The sequence below is a fragment of the Lethenteron reissneri genome, chromosome 12, assembly GCF_015708825.2.
Source record: "Lethenteron reissneri isolate LAM-NWPU_2019-01 chromosome 12, ASM1570882v1, whole genome shotgun sequence".
Lineage (NCBI taxonomy): Eukaryota > Metazoa > Chordata > Hyperoartia > Petromyzontiformes > Petromyzontidae > Lethenteron > Lethenteron reissneri.
The window spans coordinates 11,186,534-11,207,341 of NC_083790.1; the positions used below are offsets into that span (position 1 = coordinate 11,186,534).

At 45.5% G+C, this 20,808-nt stretch overlaps 1 protein-coding gene across 1 annotated transcript in view; it reads left to right on the forward strand.

Annotated features, from left to right (window-relative positions):
- Positions 1 to 1,093: 1,093 nt before the first annotated feature.
- Positions 1,094 to 20,808, forward strand: part of PARG (poly(ADP-ribose) glycohydrolase) — a 149,850-nt gene continuing 130,135 nt past the window's right edge. Inside the window, 6 exon segments of the mRNA XM_061550711.1 lie at positions 1,094 to 1,466; positions 7,839 to 7,896; positions 10,813 to 11,400; positions 11,618 to 11,708; positions 16,261 to 16,541; positions 18,425 to 18,563. Of these exon segments, the coding sequence (XP_061406695.1) occupies positions 1,361 to 1,466; positions 7,839 to 7,896; positions 10,813 to 11,400; positions 11,618 to 11,708; positions 16,261 to 16,541; positions 18,425 to 18,563 (1,263 nt within the window). The 5' untranslated portion in view covers positions 1,094 to 1,360.

Consider the following 20,808-nt stretch of genomic DNA (forward strand, 5'->3'; position numbering starts at 1 on the left):
GTGTTGCATGGCCAATATCGCACCACTGTGACTTGGGTCTTTAAATTCCCATTTATGGAGATGCGCGGAACCAGGAGGTTCCTATCAGTATAAAAATAGTCAATAGAATGTTCTGACGCGGTTGATGGTTAAAGCTGGGGAGGTGCGCACTCACTAAATTAGTGCATTTCTGTACAGCCGACTCAAGCAGACGCACACCAATTTACAAGAAACGCAAATCAAGTCGTGTTGTTTCGGAACGTCACTTCCAGTAAAGAGCATGGGTGGAGGTTGAGAGTGCTGGGGGGGATTGGGGTGGGGGGATGAGGGGGGGATTGGGGTGGGGGGATGAGGGGGGGGTTGAGGGGGGGTTGAGGGGGGGGTTGGGGGGGGGTTGAGGGGGGGGTTGAGGGGGGGTTGAGGGGGGGGTTGGGGTGGGGGGTTGAGGGGGGGGGTTGGGGTGGGGGTTGAGGGGGGGGTTGAGGGGGGGGGGTTGAGGGGGGGGTTGGGGTGGGGGGTTGAGGGGGGGTTGGGGGGGGGTTGAGGGGGGGTTGGGGGGGGGTTGGGGGGGGGGTTGGGGTGGGGGGTTGAGGGGGGGTTGAGGGGGGGGGTTGAGGGGGGGGTTGGGGGGGGTTGGGGGGGGGGGTTGGGGTGGGGGTTGAGGGGGGGTTGAGGGGGGGTTGGGGGGGGTTGAGGGGGGGGTTGGGGGTTGAGGGGGGGTTGGGGGGGGTTGAGGGGGGTTGGGGGGGGGTTGAGGGGGGGGTTGGGGTGGGGGGTTGAGGGGGGGTTGAGGGGGGGTTGGGTGGGGGTTGAGGGGGGGTTGGGGGGGAGTTGAGGGGGGGTTGAGGGGCGGGTTGAGGGGGGGGTTGAGGGGGGGTTGAGGGGGGGTTGGGGGGGGGTTGTGGGGGGTTCAGGGGGGGGGTTGTGGGGGGATTATGGGGTTGTTGAAGGTGGGTGGGGGGCAGGTTAAGCTTTGTCGGGCGCCATCTTTGTAGAGGACAACGCGCTCGATGTCTTATGCGTGACGTCACCGCGCTGCGCCGCGATTTGCAACGCGCGGGGAGCGGCGTTAGCGGGGCGGGGGGGGGTGCCCCCCTCCCTTCCCTACGCAAGATGTCCGCCGGTTTACGCGCGCGTTGACTTCGCGTCACGGCGTGGCGCGCTCCGCTGTACACAAGACGTGGGAGTCGGGGAAGTGAAAGCGGCTCGCATCTTCACGGGAGGCGTGATATCGAGCAGGATAACAAATAAAAGCGAGGTTATTCAACGCCGAGCCCTCGTTGTGTTCGCGCTCATCCTCGTTGCTGCTCCAAGGCCGAGTGGAGGCGGGGGGCTCTGCAAGGGAGAGACGAGAGAGCGAGAGAGGTGCCTGCGTTCGGCGATGAGCGGCGGAGATCGTCGAGACAACGACGCCGTGGATCAGCCGCCCCACAAGTGCCGCACCAAGGACTCCTGGTGGAAGGGAATGGACAAATTCTCGGGACACGGTGAGACGCACCTGGTATAGGGACGGAGACATGGGGAGAGGGGCAAAGAGACATGGGGAGAGGGACATGGGGACGGCGAAACAGAGACGGGGGAGATGCACAGAGATACGGGGTAGAAGGACCGAGAACTATGGGGAGGACACAGATACACGGGTGACGGACACAATAGACACTGCGAGAGGGACACAGAGACACGGGGAGAGGGACATGGGGAGAGGGGCAAAGAGACATGGGGAGAGGGACATGGGGAGAGGGGCAAAGAGACACGGGGAGAGGGACAAAGAGACATGGGGAGAGGGACATGGGGAGAGGGACAAAGAGACATGGGGAGAGGGACATGGGGAGAGGGGCAAAGAGACACGGGGAGAGGGACACGGGGAGAGGAACATGGGGAGAGGGGCAAAGAGACATGCGCAGAGGGACATGGGGAGAGGGACACAGAGACATGGGGAGAGGGACACAGAGACATGGAGAGAGGGACATGGGGAGAGGGACACAGAGACATGGGGAGAGGGAACTTGGGGAGAGGGACACAGACATGGGGAGAGGGACATGGGGAGAGGGACACAGAGACATGGGGAGAGGGGCAAAGAGACATGGGGAGAGGGACATGGGGAGAGGGACACGGAGACACTGGGAGGGAGACGGACGAAGAGAGGCACGGGGATAGAGACGCAGATACACGGGGAAATCGACACGGAGACCGTGAGAGATGGGAGAGTACATGGACACGGGAGAGGGAGACACGGGAGAGAGACTTGAAGAGAGGGGGAGAGGCACAGAGAATGTAAACAAGACACGCACAAAGACCGATTGGAGCTCTGGACGGTGAGATGGCGACATAGCTAGCGACACATGGGAGACAGAGACACAAACATATACAGGATGTATGCTTATACAGAAACAAGGAGACACGCTGGGGGGGACAAGGACAGGGTCCCATAGAGAACAAGACAGGCACGCAGAGGGAACACGGGAGACAGAGAGATAGACTTTGTGCCTTTTACTGTTGTAGCAAGACGAACACCTTCAGCGCAGTGTTAACCTCCAGTTTCCAGTGAGACAAGAGCCCTGGCAGCAGTGGCTTTGCTTGTGACATTAGCGAGCGAAAGGAGAGTTTGGGATATGTTTACCTGGTCAGCTGCTCACCATCAGCATGTTGGTGCCGGCAGATGTCTCGGCTGAGTTGCACTGAACGCAGATTTTTGGCTGTTGGTAGTCAGGAGAGTTTGTTGAACATCTTCTTTGTTCTTTCGGTAAAGTCACGTAGAAGGGAAATAATAAAATAATAAAAATAAATCTTAATTTTGGAGCTTTCGTGACTGCAGGAATTATTCTTTGGTTTTTTCGGTAAGTTAGTAACTTAGCAATCTTTGAAATACGTAATCGACCAGGCAATGCGTTAATTGTGTGTTGACCGACTCTCTGTGTCGTTTTACATAACATTTCGATACTTTGCTAGGTTATTTAATTTAGTGTGTTCTGTCTCCCTCTAAGCCTGCTTACCTTACTCCCCTCCCTTCGTACTCATTGACATGTAAATGTTTTCCCTACCCCCTCCCTCTCTCTGCCTCCGCCCCCCTCTGTCTATTTAAGGCCACCCCACAGAGACGATCACCTCTCTCTGTACCTGGGTTGCTCTCTCTATGTATCTTGGTGATATCTGTCTGCTTATATGTCTGTCTATAGTTTTCTGGTTATATTCTATGTCGCTATTTCATTATACCTGATGATGATTGCTTGTGTTGCAATCGAAACGTCGTATGCTATTATTTAATTTATTATTTTATTTTTATACGTGACTTTACCGAAAAAACCAAAGAATAAAAATAAAACCTAATAAAATACAATTCTCACGACGTTTCGGCCACAACGCAAGCAGCCGTCCTCAGGTGAAGAACAGGGCTGTCGGAAAGACAGCGTCGGAATGAACACCACCAAGCTTGGTAGCGTATATTTAAGCTGGGTTAGAGGAGGAGAGCGCCTTGACAAAGGCATTTACATATCAACAGAGGAATTTAGTATATTTATGGAAAATGCAGATATGGGATTAGTCACTACTTGTGGTGGAATGTGTAGGTGGTGGGGAGGTCTCAAAGTCATATTATGCGCGTGTATTATGTAGGATTAGCAGTTTGTTGAACATGTTAAGTTTAAAGAAGTTTCGGTTCCTCTTTGCTGGCGGGAGTCATACAGGCTGCTTTGCCCCCGGGGGAAGTTACAGATATTAAAGCTACGTGACATCAGCTTGTTGGATTGTGTGATTGTGGCTTTAGGGCATTCGTATTCTTACGAGGAACAGTTTGAAAATGTTATTCTTTCGTGAGAAGGTGTGTTTATATCTCTCAAGGCCTATTCATAAAGTTAAGACATCAGCTTCATAAGCTGTTTTAGTTTCAAGAAGTGGAGCACTCGACGCAATATTAGCAGTAGCGAATTCACTAGTTCCAGATAATTATGGTGACCGCAGTTGCTACTTGTAAGACCGGCTTGTGAGCGCCTGTTTTGACTGACAGAACATGGGTTGGAGGCAAGGGCTTGATTTTTCACTCGATATTTTCCAGAACGCTGCTAGTCTGGCTTTGACGTATGGATAATCGGCGTAAGACACTACCAACTACAAGGTATGCCTAGCAATGATAATAAACCTTCATTGTACCCTGTTTTTCCGTAAGCGCACGAACAGGTTTGTACAAAATAGATGCAAATTAAGTTGAAATGGAAGTGGTTCCACATGAAGATGAATCACTATTTACAGGTCGGGGGTGTGGTTTTTTTGAGCTAGAAGTGTCTTGAACTTACTGGCAACAGTTTATAGGGACCGGCTTATTAACAGTATACTTGGCAATCCTGACATCAGCATACATAGCTCGTATTAGTGAGAATAGGCTTGTGGCGAAGTGTGGAGCAGTATTGGATTCTATTTCCGCAGGCAGCCACATTTAATCCGCCCTGCTTTTATTTCAGCTGGTTGCACATGTTGCCAAAGACTCTAGGTGAAAGAAATGTATTGCTAGTTTGTGTTGTTTTTGTACCGTCAGATGTTTGCATAGATTGATTACACAAAAATGCACAGTCCCCCCTCCCACATGCACGTTAGCCACGACTCACAGCCGAGACACGCGCGTTCCTTTGGGCATCTCAGATGCCACTTCACATTCGCAAACATCTTTCTATGACGTCATTCAGTTTGGTGCTTTCCAGATCACCAGCGAGTATACACCGGGACCAACGAGGGCTGCCTCATCCAGCCATTTTTAGGGGTAAATCAATCAATATTTATTTTATGTGCCAATATCATCCTCCATATATAAGTAGGCATCGGTGCCCATTACAACGGAACGGCAGCGGTTACAGGGGGCACGGAGCAACAGGAATGAGAAAAGGAACCCTTCGCACGCCCTCGGAGGCTAACACTGGCCGAGCAACATAAATAGCGCAAACTGAAGTGCAACGTATTCCCTTCTACGTGACTTTACCGAAAGAACCAAGAATGTGAATCCCTGCAGTCACGAAAGCTTTAATTCGAAATTTTAAGTGCAACGGTGATTTCAATCGATATCACCCTGACTCAAGCTACACTGAATTTAATGCAGATGGAGAACAACTGGTACAGTGGTCATCTACAAACAACCTCGAACACAATGTGAAGCAACGGGCAATATTTCACTCAGCCAGATGGTAAAGGGATTACTTGCCTGATCTTTGCTGGGCAAGTTTGCCGGGCAGACGCCCCTCGTCGGCAATGTGCTTGATGCTGGATAACTTTTCACACAGTCAACTTAGACCATCGCTAATCCATTTTGGCCTTTGACTTCTAATCATCATAAGCTTGAATAAAGCCAACATGAAATATTAGAATTACTGACTGGGAGAAGGACAACAGTGTCTTGGAATGTAGCGTTGTCACAATTCTGTCAAGCAGCATGCCAATTGATGGCGTATACAGCCAATTTCGAGGTGCCATTTTTCAAGCAGCATGCATAGCCATCCTTCTGGATAATCATCCGGTTTACACTACGTGTCCTAAACGTTATATATGACACTTTACTAAAATAATATGAGTATTCCGGTGAACCAGCCATCACCGATCATCTTATAGTCACTTGATTCCAGCAGTTATGCCCATTGGGAAGAGACAACTGTGAAACTTGTTGCCACTTATTCAAGTTGAAGTGATGGAACCTGATCTGGCATCTTGGCACAATGCAGCAACCACCAACTTCAAGGTGTTTGCTGGTGACGCCAAACAAATCTGCCAGTGACTTGCTATGTATATCAAGGGTCCCAATGAAAATGTATGTCCGACAGTAGGTTCGCAATGAATGGCGACAATACCACTGGCAAAGCTCCACGTTACATCTATGTGGAACTTTTCACACTCGCAGAACTAGACAAGATACTGTGGAATGTAAAATCTGTAACAGCCTTAGGCTATGACATCATCTCTCTGGAATGTCTAAAACGCCTTCGATCTCGTGTTTGCCAGTAGTTGGTAAATTTTGCCATATGGGTTACCAACGAAAGGAGGCTAATAAGGATCTGGTGGCTATCAAAGATCCTCTCACCTCCAAAATTGGAAAAGAGCTACAAAATGTTATAAGCTACCACCCGGTTTCTTTGCTGTCAGTGTGCTTCAAGGTTCTGGAGCATCTCATACACCAGTGCATTCTCCATTCATCGAGAATGGCTTCCAGAAAAAACATAAAGACAGAAGCCGTATTTCTAGACCTGACTGCCCCCTACGACACAGTCTCGCACACTGGCCTTCTAGTGAAAATATCCAGTCTTGCCAAGGTCGGCAGTTGACAAAATTGAACTGCTGCTTAGAGACAGTTGGCACGGTAAACACGTGTAGGACCAGAGTAAGCACGTGGAAACTGCAAGTACAACAGGTCTTCGTGCTCACACCAGCTCAAGTTAAACCTGCACACTAACGACCTCGGGTAGTAAACCATTGTAGTTGCGCTCCTTCGACAAGGAATAGCAAACCTGCACAAATGATTTCCTGAAGCCCGCTCTTGGCTAGCAGAGCTTTGTATTGACATTTAACTCCTGAACATATTGCCATACTTCAGAATAGAATAGAACCAATGACTTCCACCCAGCCAGTCACAAACGTCAATTCATGCCGATGAAATCTGGTGCGGCACACAGCAGCGCACATTCTCAGAACTTTAGAATACCTGAATACCGACGTAGTCAAACTGACCGAATACTTCGGCAGACGGCTCCTGCAACCGAGTGACGAAAACGGTGTCAAGCGTGTTTCATATAAATGGGTAGCGCCTGCAACACGAGACTCTCCAGTCTACCACGGCGCGACATTGGACATGTCTTTACATTCCACAACCACCTAAAGAAACATGGTAGCCAAAGTCAAGGATAAAGAACAACTTTCTTAGCAAACTGGCCAGTTGAACCTGGGGTGCAGGTGCAAAGACGCTCCGCACAACTGCTATTGCCGTATGATTTTCAGCGATTGAGTATTGTGCACACAGAGCTGCTGGTTGACATCCCAACGGCATTAAACCATGCGCACCATCACAGGGACGTAGCTATGACCCACCCCACTGCCTTGGCCGTTGTCGCTGAGTAGTATTCTCCCGCGCATCCATCGTGGGGAGGCAACGGCGAAGAGGATGGAATATAGTCGTGCAAATACGACATGTTCGACCCTCCACGAGCCCACTTGGCATTGAGGTGCCTTAAATGGACCAACATGCCACACTGGGACTTGTTGATGGTATCAAGGTGGTGCGAGGAATGGTCCACCCAAGACATCCAGAACTAGTTCCTCATCGCCGACCACACCGTTCGCCTCTGGCTTGGAGCTACCATGGTGGTCATAGGTCCTGCTCAACAGGTGCCATTCCAGCCAGGGTCTGCGTGCAGCCAGCCTCCAAACCTGGCACCAATGTGACAACAACCCTCTCTGGATGTGGCCAGGGAAACAACAATCAGCACGCTGTTGATGAGTGCTCCCTGATCGAAGTCGACAGTGTTCTCAGGGCCTTCGCACTGCTGATGAAGTGGCTGGCATCTGGCTCGGCAAGACGAGCATATTATAATAATTATGTATTTATAATAACTTTCTTACCTATTCCTTGTTGCACTCCTATTGCTTTTCTTTGTCTTGTTGTTTAACTTTCTGACCCGCCCCTGCTGGGCATCTTGTGAAAAAGAGTTTCATAGCTCATCGGATTCCTACAGGATAAATAAACGTTTCTAATACCGATTCTGGTAACAAATATAAACAGGTTTGGAATTTGTATTTGGCACTTATTCACATGTTACAAAAAACAAGATTTTGTGATGACTTGAAAAATGAACTTGTATTCATGTTTATGTCTGTCGTAATTCTTACCCTAGGAGAAAGAGAACCCAATTCCTCAAGCGGAGAATCAATGAGAGCAACGGTGTCGAGAAGGTGGGTTAGGAATGTATGACTGAGCATTACAACTGTTTCACTACATAACTCTTTCCCCCGAAACGCCTCTTATCCTTAACTCTATTTCACGTTCATCCTATTATTCACACCTGTCAATCAATCCATGCCAAATTGTATAAAGAGCTCTCTCCTGATTATCAGAGGTTAACCTTGGATTAGTGGAGTAATCTGGAAGTGGTGGAATATACTTCCTGTTATGCACATTAGGTCGCAGATGAGTCGATCTCAAGCGGTCTCCCAGAAGTGATAAATTTATCTTATTTTTCCATACCTATCAATGGGTAAGTCACCTGGAGGTAACATTAAATTCTTACTATGAATTCCCACCTCATCGCCCTGATGTGCTACAAAATTCTATTATGCATGAATGAGTTGCCAAAAGTGGTATCTTTCAACACAATAATCTTCTTTATCCGTGGTGTAGTACAAAATGAATGGCCCAGAAGTGATGGCAAATAATACCCATTCTCGTATACACGAGGGAGATGGAGAGTTAAAATATATAATAATACATCACTTTGTGTACAAGTGCTAGGTGGATAACATGATGGTGCCTTGGGGAGACCTTCATCTAGCAGTGGCTTGGCCATGGATGATGATGTTGACAAGAAGACATGGATAATAGACCTTGCCAATGGCACCCTCTATCACCACGGATAAGAGGAGTTTCACTCTGGTTTATTTAAGCAAGTTCATAAATGGCCAATGCTTTAATACAGTGGACTAGTTAACAGGATCACAAGGTTACTGTGAGTGGCTTAGCAGGTTTGTAATGGCCATGTCGGGAGCACCGTGCCATCATAACTGATGTACTGCATTGCACTTTGGACATCCACCTTGTGGTTAAACATGATTGTCAAGAATATTGAGATTGGAATTCTCAGTCTGATCACCAATGACTGCACAAAAATAATGCTAATATTAACGTTTCTGCTTTATTTAAGCAAATTCAGATTTAAGGATGACAATTTCTATACATATCAGATGACTGGCATGTGGCAAATCACTGTTTAAAGAACCATAATCACATACAGGAAAAGCTCTGATATCCAGCATCCATAGGGAATGGAGGGTGCCGATTGCCAGTTATCTGAGAGGTATACTTATGGTTCATCAAATATTCCAAGTGCATAATAGTTTTCAAGAAAAAGACTAAGCCTCCATTTTAACTGTGATACAATAAATTATTTCCTCTTTTACAGAGGTCCTCACCAGTCCATTGTAGGTAATTCTAAGTTGATTGTAGAGAAGCAGTACAAAGTGACAATACAGCACAAGCAGCACGTCGCCATCATAACGGTGGATGGCGGATGTTAACAATTGAGTCTTACCGTTGCAACACCGCTCAGCAGCAACCTGAAGCTTCCATAAACAACAGGTCTATGAGAAGTGCACGGCAATATGCTGGGTGGCTATCTGAATTTTTTATGGATACGTGCAAGAATATTTGTATTGCCGTCTATAACAAGACACCGTTTATCATAAGTATCAGATTTGCATAATAGAAAATAAATGATCGTGCATAACTCAATGATCATTATTATCCTTGTGGAGATTATTAATAAAACAATAGATAAGTAGACACGTAAAATTTTTTTATAATTTCTCACAATTCTGCAGCCGCATGGGTTTCTCGGAGTGCATAGTGTCAGCAGTTATTGATTCAAGTGGAGAAAACTTTGGACCGGTTTCGACGGTGTCATGATTCTTGTGCAAGCTGTTTCATGCGTGCATTATTTTGGTAAAGAATACATTTTCAATTACACAATGATGAATCATTTTGACCCTGATATATATCTTGTATGCCACACGAGACCGTATGACTTCATGCCAAAACGATGCAGTTTTCACAGCATGAATAATATGCTGGAGCCTTTGCTAAGAACTATAAACTATTTTTATTTTACCAGGTAAGGCCCACTTAAGCAAATTAGCTCTTTTTCATTTTGCGACCTGGCCACAAATGATAGCTCAACGAAGTGGCTTATTATGTGGAAATCTATAGCAGCCAAATACTCAAAACAAATTTTTCTAAATGTTGAGGGAAAAACTGAAGGACCCGGAGAAAAATCCATGCAATCATGGGGAGAACATGCGTCGGGGTCAGCATCCAACCCACAAACTCCTGTATACCAGGCCAGATAGCTAACGTGTCACCACCGTGGCACCCTAATCACCTGGGTGATGTTCTTCTACCTTGAGATCCGATGTTAGGGTTACTCAGAATGCAGTTTGTGCTGGGGGGCTACCAGAATGGCAGTTCCCAATGGAATGGATACCTGCATTGTTGGGCAATTCTCAGCTTTAAATATCGTTCTTGCAACTTCATTTATCTCATCCATTTTTTTTACGTTTGTCATTCAAAGGTGAAGTTACATTCTGAATGTGAAAAGATCTGGGACTCCAGACTATGACTGATGTGTTTTATTTTACATCCCCATCCTTTTACTCCACGTGAACCGTATCACTGTCAAGATAGAAGCTCAAGGACCTGGCAATAGAGGAAGCCTTCACCGCAAAGCGAAGAAGCTTCCGAGTCTTATCGTTGTTGTTGATTGCAAACTGCTGGAAGATTGGTGGCATCGACGTCAATGTACTTTATAATTCGCTGGGCTATTTGCTGGCCAGTCAATGATTTTCAAACAAATCTGTGCCGCCTTTTGAGTGTTATCCCCCTTCATTTGCATAAGGTTCTTACCAGGTCCTTTGGTTTCCGTCCACGTGCATTCAGGACCTTTGATATTCAGTGGAGTTTTCCTGGATAAATAACGGATGTGAATTAATCTCACTACAGGGGTGAAAGGCGACGGACAAAAAAGGACATTGACAATGAGCAACCAATCGCAATGTCCAGTGGTTGCAGAGTATTAATCCTCGAATCCCTTTTGATTTCAGACAAACCGCCAGCGATTCCACTGGGAAAGGAATTGGCTATCCGTGGTCCGAGGAGCAAAAAGATCTCCAACAAACGGACACCAGCAAGCGTAATCTAAACAGCACACCTTCATCAATGCTATCGGAAACGTCCTCACCAAAAGAAGATGTCAAGAAGAGTTCTGACAAACCACCTACTTCAAACAAAACCCCTTCCTCTTTAAAGCAGACGACGTTGTTAGAATTTTTTTCCACTGAAGAGAGGGCAAAAGAAGAGAAAAAAATCAATGATAAGAGCCAGGTACAGATTGAAGCCAAGGCTGGACCATGCAATCCTGGAGGCGTCAGTGGAATGATTGACAAAACACCAGTTAAAATGCTGAGGTCAGAGGGGTTGGACTCCGAGAACACGACCTGCCCGGTCGTCAAGGGACAGAAGGAACAACAAATGGAGGTGAACCGAGCGGGCAGCGACTGTGAAACGAAGAAACAACCAGTGCCAAATGATGAGGATGACGCCAACGGGCTACAGAACAACGTCACCGTAGAGCCATGCCTTTCAGAGTCGAGAGAGAACTCCAACGACAATGTTTCGCCAAAAGAGATTGGGTACTACATGTTTTCAGAGGAGCGTTTTATTTTGGCAGTGAAAAAAGTGCAGCATTTGTACATCTCTGTGGAAAGTGCAAATCTGCAATTAATCGATTGTCTGTGCCAATGATATATTGTACTTTGACACACCGATTGTTGACCGTCTAACCAAGATAACGAGAGCGTACCTGTTTTTCTGTTTGTGTGTGTGTGCGCGCGTGCATACATGCTCTAGAATTTCTACTTTCATGAAGCCTTTAACAAACAAATCCTCTATGCATCCGGAGATGTCGGACCATGCAGGGACTCCCATTGCCAAATCACAGGTGGAGTTTGCGTGCTCAGCATAAGAGACGGTATCTGCTTCATGCGGCCTTGATCTTGAGTTTTTATGGACTGGTTTTGCTCCTTCTGTGGGTCAGCTTTACTCTCCCACCCTCCACAGCGTTCTGTGTGTATTTGTCACCAAGTGCAATCACTCAACCCTTCTCTAATCTTACTACCGTTGAACTTGTATGTATGTGGAACTTCTTTTGCACCATACGCAGCCAACCGTGCTCATTGGAGGTGCGGGGGAAGAACAACAAACTAAACACAAAGCAGTTCTTAAGAAATTAGTTTTTAATCTAGATGATTGAAAAGTGCAGAGCTCCAGTGGCTTCCTAATATCGGAGGGAATTTGCATTCCAGATGGCTGCAGAAGTACATCTGAATACGCACGATGCAGTGACTGTCTTTGTTTGATGGCTAGCCAAAAGCCACTGCGAGGATGACCAGAGTTTGCGTAGTGGTTTGTGCTCCTTGACGAGAAAAACAATAATTTATACCAGCAACATCGTGCTCGGATAATTTTGGTGACTTTGTCCCTAGTATTTCAATGGCTCCAAGAAAGTCACATTACAAAAGAATCTGGCCACAATGCACATTTTTTTGTTACATTGGGAACACCTCAAATAATCTACATAATACACAATTGATGTTGCTGCAACAATTGTCACATCTGGTCACTGTAGTCATGGTAACAAACCCCTAAATTTGCTGAATGTAAAAAATTACCCACAAATAACTGAAATGGGAAAGCACATGGCAACATTGCCTCGTATTGCAAAGCTAATGCAGACCTTGTCTGTAAAACAACCACTTCGTGATCGCCTTGGGCTGTACGAATGGTGTGAATGTTAATGATTTAGATTTGATTGTCGGTCCGTCATCTTTTGCCAAATGCAAATTTACACTGCACAAAAGTAAATGTGTCATCAAGCAGGCAAAACTTGACATGTAAAGCGCAAATGCTAGAAACTGATGCCCTGTCCAATTTGGCTGCCGTCCGTTCTAGTCGTTTGCCAACGCTGTTACAAACAATTTTGTAAACCTTACTTTTCATGAGTAACAAATGCATTTTGGCCATACTTCTTTGGCTGCCGTTTTATTGGAAATTATACTCTTGATTACATGCACTATCACACAGACAAAGATCCCCTATCGCCTTTTAACATAGTGTTGGGGTAAATGCTGTTCGCGGGCAACTATTAAGGCCGGCGAAGCACTCCTGCTGAACAGATACACAATCACACGCAAAGATTCTCTCTCGCACACACACGTGCACATGAAAACTGAAAGGTGCCATATGAGTGCAAATTATTTTGTATTGATGCATTGAGTAATGATGGTCGTATTTGTGTCTCAAATACTCTAATTGTTATGCTATAAAACATTATCTTCCAAAGGCGTTTCCACAGCCCATCAATACCTGATCTGCTAAAGCACTATGCAGTATCTCTTGCCCTCCTGCTCACAAACCGTTGCGTTATGACACTACTGCCTAAGTACACACAAGGTCCTCGGCCACCCTGACTTTCTCTCTTGCCATGCCTTGCGATCCAACTACAGGAGCCCTATTTGTAACTTCTGCCCAATACTTTGTAGTAGAAATTTTATTTTAAGACCCCAGTGTTCAGCCTCATTGCTGAAGACTGCCAACAGTTGAATGTCCTGGCCAACAAACCTGCATCACATTTGCATACTCCAAGGCCCACACATTCATCTGAGCTGCTTTGATCTCTGTGATTTCTACTGTGCAAACCCCATTAATGGTGGTAGTGAATACATAGTCAAGCAGAACATTAAACAACACCGGAGACAAAATACATACTTGGGTGGACACCTGTCCTAACATTTGCAGCGCTTCTTTCACATGTTGAATTTCACTTCTCAGACTGTCACCATCTAACACTTTCGTAGACCACATCTGCTCTTATCAAGACGCTCATTCATCGAGCTAAGAAAGTGTCAGATGGTGGATGCCTACAAAGAGCAGCGTACATCAGTAGGGATTACTGTTGGTAGGGCTATTTTAATAAACAATAGACAGGAAGGACAAGTTCAAAGGGCTTGCGTAATGCACATGCATAATGCACATTGCCTCAGTAATACACCCCCCCTCCACATTGTGAAAGAGCGCAAAAGTGTGGTCAACACATCTACACCTCTAATATAAGGAATGAAACAGTAAGACTCCTCCATAAATCTGGCTGTCGCCTGATGAAGCTAGTTATAATTACTGGCAAAACGTCGTACTCGGTTTGTAAATGTTGTGACTTGGCTCTCCAACACCGGTATGCTGTACTAGTGACGAATTGGCACGTTCTGTTTACGTGACAACCCTTACTAGTTGGCTGTGTTGGGTGGTGGCGGGTTTTAACAACATATTTACGCGATCTTAACCCAAAAACCTCTTATGGATGATATTGGTCGTGAAAGCCTACATGTTAAACAAATCAACCATTCTGATGTAAAGTCACGTAGGTAGAAAAAAAGAATAATGATCACGACGTTTCGATCACCACACACGCAATCGTCTTCTCCCACCTGAAGACGATTGCGTGTGCGGCGATCGAAACGTCGTGATCTATTATTACCTTTTTCTACCTACGTGGCTTTACCGAAAGAACCAAAGAGTATGGATTTCTGCAGTCACAACAGCTTCAAATCAAAATCATTCTGATGTCTCGCCCCTTTGTACCGTCCCAGTTTTGAAGCAGATGCCATCTCACCTGGGATGCTGTAGCAGCCTGGCAGTCCCCACTGAACCTTCCACCACACAGTCATAGGCTTGTTTAAGTCTACAAAGGAAATCTAAAACTCCAAATACTCCCTACTGTTCTCTATCATCTGTCCTACTGTAAAGATCTGATCACTGCAGTCTCTCCCCGATGGAAATCCTCACTGATTTTGCCCTCAATTGTTTTTATGTATGATTCTTTATCCTATTTAGCAGTATTCTAGTAAATGCCTTACCTACAATGCGCAACGCTGCACTCTTTTTGATGGTATGGCGATTCCCTTATTTCAGTCCTGTGGCAGCTGTTGCCTATTCCAAACACTAATTCTAGACTTGAAGCTTTCGTGACTACAAGGAATCATATTCTTAGGTGTTTTTGGTAAAGTCACGTAGGTAAAACATCAAAATTAATAAAAATAATAAAATAAAATAAAGATCACGACGTTTCGGAGGCAACACAAGTCTCCGTCATCAGGTGGGACGGTCACAGCCAGATCAGCTGCATCAAGTGAGGCAATGATTCAAGATGTAATCCCTCAACTCGCTTTTAAGGGATTACATCTTGAATCATTGCCTCACTTGATGCAGCTGATCTGGCTGTGACTGTCCCACCTGATGACGGAGACTTGTGTTGCCTCCGAAACGTCGTGATCTTTATTTTATTATTTTTATTAATTTTGATGTTTTACCTACGTGACTTTACCGAAAACACCTAAGAATATTCCAAGCACGTTTGATCATCTTGTGTAACTCCGTCAGCATGCGATGGCCTCCTCCTTTCTCATCAGGAACACCACATTCCCACTGCCTTTCCTGATTGAATCCACTCCACTGCCATTTTGGCCTCTTCTGTAAGCTCTTAATTCTGCACAGAACCTTCTGCTACTGCCTGTTCTGTAATGATTCTGTCGAGTCTATAGGGTCCTCTCCATTGAAAATTTTACGAAATGATGCTCACCAGAAGTCTAACACCGCCTTCTCAGTGTAGTGTGTTCTGCACCACTGCTCTCCCTAATTGGTTCTAGTTCTGTTGTCATAGACATCATTTTACCACTATCAATTCACCATAGAACACGTGTTTTCATCTTCCTCTTACTGTTACCATCTTCCGGCTGCTCTGCTTCTGCCTAATTTCACTCCCCTAGCCCTTCTCAATGGCTTCTTTATTTTGAGCACTTGTCCTTCCTGTAGGGCCTAGAACTTCTCCTGTTGCCTCAATGACAAACGCCTTCTGCTGCTGTCTTTGTGTCCCCTTCTGTCAGTTTTGCGACAACTTAAAACTTGCATCCGATGCTCATCTCAAAATGCTGTCGCACCTCGGGAAACTTTAGCTGTGTGAAGTGCTGGTTGTTGCTGGCTACTTGGAATGTTGGGCATTTGGACATATGCTCCGCAACCGTGATTGTTAAAACCTTTGTAATTTCGATTTAAAGCTTTCGTGACTGCAGGGATTAATCTTCTTGGTTCTTTCGGTAAAGTCACGCAGAATGGAAATAATAAAAACAAAACATTAAATAATTCTCACGACGTTTCGGCCACAACGCAAGCAGCCGTCCTCAGGTGAAGAACAGGTCTGTCGAGAAGACAGAGTCTGAATGACTCTACACCTGAGGACGGCTGCTTGCGTTGTGGCCGAAACGTCGTGAGAATGATTTTATTATGTTTTGTTTTTATTTTTTTATTATTTCCATTCTGCGTGACTTTACCGAAAGAACCAAGAAGATGAAACCTTTTGTAATTGTTATTTTTCTAACGTAATTCTGATAATACCAGCTCTTAAGAATGACATTTTTGGTGTGAATGATATGCTTGAGCAGGCACAGAGGAAGGATGCAAACAGCGATGGTTGCAACCCTGCGTCGAGTGAGACCATGGCTAGTAACCAAGGCCAGTCGGGGGCCGGTACCCGTGACCCCCCACAGGGGACAAACACAAGAGGTCACCCTTCGGACAAGTTGAACCCAGCGGAGCGGGCAAGCACCTCGAATGTCAAGGGAGCGATGGGTTCACCATCGAGCACCAGCTGTGGAACGGGGCAGAAATCCTCTAAGGCTTTTGACCAAGACTCCATGGATCAATCACCACCCAAGAAGCACGGGTACTAAATATTTCTTTGCCGACTTGCATTCTGTTTGTTGGTGAGCAAAGTGCAACGTTTGTGCAAGGTTTGTGCCGCTGTGCAGAAAGTGTGGTGGCGCTGCAATTAATACAATCTGCGTGTGTCGACTATATGGATACTAAGTTATCGCTTTATTGATTAACATCGGTTCTTGAACTTGAGATACACTTTCAAACTGCTTGGAAGACCTTTTATGATTTATTCAATCTGTATGTGAATCTGCACACTTGTTACCATTCAGTGAATCAATAAAATGAACGAGTCGCAGCAAGTTGTAAGGAGCACATGCCAGTCAGACTACGAACGGTGCAGGAAATACAATTGACACAACCCTTACAAATGCGATGGTGTTCACGAGACACACAAAAGGGACAACAAGCAAATGGATTGTTTATTTGTATTATGATCCCCAGATTGCGACGATTTTTTCAAATTGTGAGGCAATAGTAACCAGTGGGCTCACCAGCTATTTTTTAAGGCACGTATTTTTTAATCCTTTATATTAAGTTCACTTGCTTGCTTGCGCGCTTACGACCGTGCAAATCTTTCGGTCGTTTTTTAACCCACTTCCCGTGATCCAATCGAGCTGACATTTTGCACACAGACTCGTTGTGCGTGACAATTAATGTTCGTGAAAATTTTTTTTCCAAAATGTTCCACTTTTTAGGAAAAAAAAAATTCATATTTAATTTAAAATACCAATGTGATAAAAATGAAACTCTTACTCAAGAAAAACAGAAATGAATAATAAAATAAAACCGATGCCACGCATATAAAGGATTTATAGTGAAAAGCTTTGTTTTCACGGGTTAATTTTTACACGTTTTGGTGCCAAAGTTTTCTGCAGGGGACGGTGCATAAAAATGAATTGTAGTGCTCGATGAATCCGCTCCCTGCCTTCACCAACTCGCACTGACCAGTTTGGTAAAGTATGGTCATATAACCCCTGTGAACTGTAAGGTGTATGGAAGCCCTGGTGTAGCAGCGGATTGACAAAAAGGCCGTATTATGACAAAGATCCCCTTATACTCTTTGGTTCTTTCGGTAAAGTCACGTAGGTATAAAATACTGAAAGAAGCAAAGAGTATAGATTCCTGCAGTCACGAAAGCTTCAAATGAAGATCCCGCTTATAGTCGGAAGACTTTTGGGGCAAGTGTGGTTAGCGATCAGCTATTAATATATAGCAAAATTACTGTAGTGAATAAAGAGAGCTGTTTAGATAACCGTGATTTTTAGGGTACCTATATAATCACGGTTTTCTAAACATATATAATCACAGTTCTCTAAACCGCTCTCTTTATTCACTACAGTAATTTTACTGTGGCAGTTCCACGTGAAGACGGAGGCTTGTGTTGCTTCCGAAACGTAGTGATTTAATTTAGTTGTTTTCATTTTCTTTTATTTTTTACCTACGTGACTTTACCGAAAAAGAGCTATACAACTCAGTGGGCCTTACCTTGTAAAATAAAAAATAGTGTTCAGTTTGAGCATACTTAACTGGTGCTTGTAACCACTGATACTGGTTAGAGTGCTCAGCTCGCCATTTAAAGGTTGCAAGTTGAAATCCCTTGGGTGGACAATGCGGCTTCTCACCCATTTTGTGTCAATGGAGTGAGTAGTGCTTTGTAGGGAGGTAATGGTCTTGATTGTCCTCCAATTGAAAGCTGGCCACTGCCAAGGGAATGTGGAATTTCCATCACTGTTTCAATCCTGCCAATGAATATGAGCACCATCCATTGATTGAGTGGCGATACACCGTGACTTGGAAACACCGATTGCTGACCCGGTGACCTGGGTAATGAGAGTCGATCTATTTTTGTGTGCATGTTATGGGTGCGCACCCAATTCCACCTACATTTAGCGTGACTTCGCCTACGAACTCCAGTGGTGGAAACCACTCGCACTTCAACAACAACCCGACTCAAGGTGCGAGCATCGGAGCACATGGGATATACCTGCCCAAGCTCCAACCAAGTAAAACCCACAAAGTCGCAGTCATGGTGAGTTCCTTTCATTTCATTCTTGGACACATTCGCATATGTATGTTGGACTTCTTTCGCACCGTACGTAGCCAACCGTGATAATTGGAGGTGCAGGGGAAGGACAACAAAGAGATGGTGGGGTTGCCGAGTGCTAATACCATGTCGGTACACCAAGGCAATGCTGAGAATCTGCATTCAAATCCACGTAGGCATGCATTGTTAAACTAGGTTTCCTCGTAACTAGTTCATAGTCGCGACCCAAGGATTTATTTGATTACTTTATTTATTGCTTTTTTACTTCTGCTAACACCAACTGAAGGAATTAAATATTTTTTGTTTGACTTGCAAAGAACATTGCTTGCCGGGTATAGAAAGGCAAGATGAACAAGGCCTGTTTAAGGGACTTTAGAGGCCCGTGACCAAAGAGTGGTTCAGCTAATTACAGTGAGCATTCCCAATTGGAATGTCGTCTTGTTGACATACTTGCATGATTAGAGAAAAGGCCAAGCGTACGTGTAAAGCGCACTGTTGTGGAGGGGGAGGCCGAGTGGCATGAGGTGCCGCTCAAACTTTGTGTGGTGCTCCAAGGCCATTGGTGGCCCCGAGTCAGCGGTGCATATTCAATATTGCAACAGCAGGGGGCATTCTCTCAATAGGACGACTTCTGTGGACTTCCAGCAGTTGGGTAGTGATTTTGTATGTATGTTGAACTTATTTCACACCGACTGCACTATTATCCCAGCAAACTATGTTCATTTTTCCGGCCATGCACAACAAGTGCCACGTAACCCAATTCTTGGTTTCCCATAAGTTTGACGAAGTCGTACGTGAAGCTCGTATGGTGTGTGAACATCAGCATTGGTGAGATAAAGGCGGCTTTGCACGGTGCTGACCTCCCCACCTGATTGTGATTGGGGGCCTTGCTTGACTTAGGAGGTACTTCCTAACCGCAATTACCCCAACATTCTATGTAGGCTGTGTCGGTAATCTTTGTTTTTTTTTGTGCATGCATGTGCCTCGTGTACATGTGTATACATAAAAGTTTTAATCATCTCCTCCTGCAAGGGAGACACTTCCCAGCTCTCCTGCAACTTCAGGAAACACCTCTCAATGTTGATTAGTCGCTACCTTAAAATAAGTCGTTTAAACGCACATCAATCTGCCTTGCAAAGTCCCACGGTAGCAAGTCAATAGAGTGTTGGGGGTGGTGGTGGTCACAGACGGGCATGGGACTGCTGCTTGACCCTTCGATTGCACGCAGGCAGTGCGGTGTAACGCTTGTTTACCCAGGAAAGTGTCACGAACTCGCGTGACTCTTTTCAAGAAGCACAAGTAGAAAACAATTTGACACATTCATCAATAACGTAGCTTTAAAAGAAAAAGTATAGCAATGGCCCTTCATTGCATGTAAATAGGCAGGAGTGTGAGTGTTTAAAAGGGTTGGAGACTTAAATTTGGTGATGCTACGTTGGTGCTGTGCAATTTTTCAGGAAAGTCCCACCAAGTTTTCACAGTAGGGGGCGATAGTGGTGTGTGCTGCTGCGTGGTCATACTGCAAGATTCACAATAGTTTTTATATTTGGTTTGGGCATCACCTGAGAAACTGTATCGTAGCTGCTGAGAAACAGTCGAGCCATAGTTTTTGGTGCACTGCTTGGCCATTGAGACAAATTCATGATGCGCGCACCGCTCCTTAATGGCCTAGACAGGTGACCATGCAACCTCTGCTGCCTGTGTCCCTGTTACAGCTCCCTTGTACTTGTACCTCTTATTTCCTGGCACCCCTTGCTCTCATATTTTGTTGAGGAATTTCAAATGCCTCATTTGTTGTGCAATATTCCACGTTCTCTGCAATATTGATGGATTTTGTTTTTGTCGCTGCTGTGCTCACGTACACTCATGGATATCCCTTTGAAAAATTGCCAGGAAACTGGCTAAATGGGACCATCCGTGTAACAAATTAAATAAACTCAAACGTTTCCAGCCTCTGTGACCTCGGTGTGTCACAAAGGAAGTTCCGATTGCTTCATTTCAGGATCGCAATCGTAAATCCACCTTTCTTCTCTCGATCTGATATTGGGAAACCGAATTTGGATCGTGCTTGTTTACGTGCATTGAGATCCTGTCACGCACGCTCCTGGCCTGACGCTGGGTTTGTGCGGCTGTCGGAGGTCGTTGTTGTGGTCACGCTGTTCTGGCTATTGAGGTGCCGTCGGAGCGAGAACACGCAATCTCCACCCACGCCCTAAGGCTGCAATCCGCA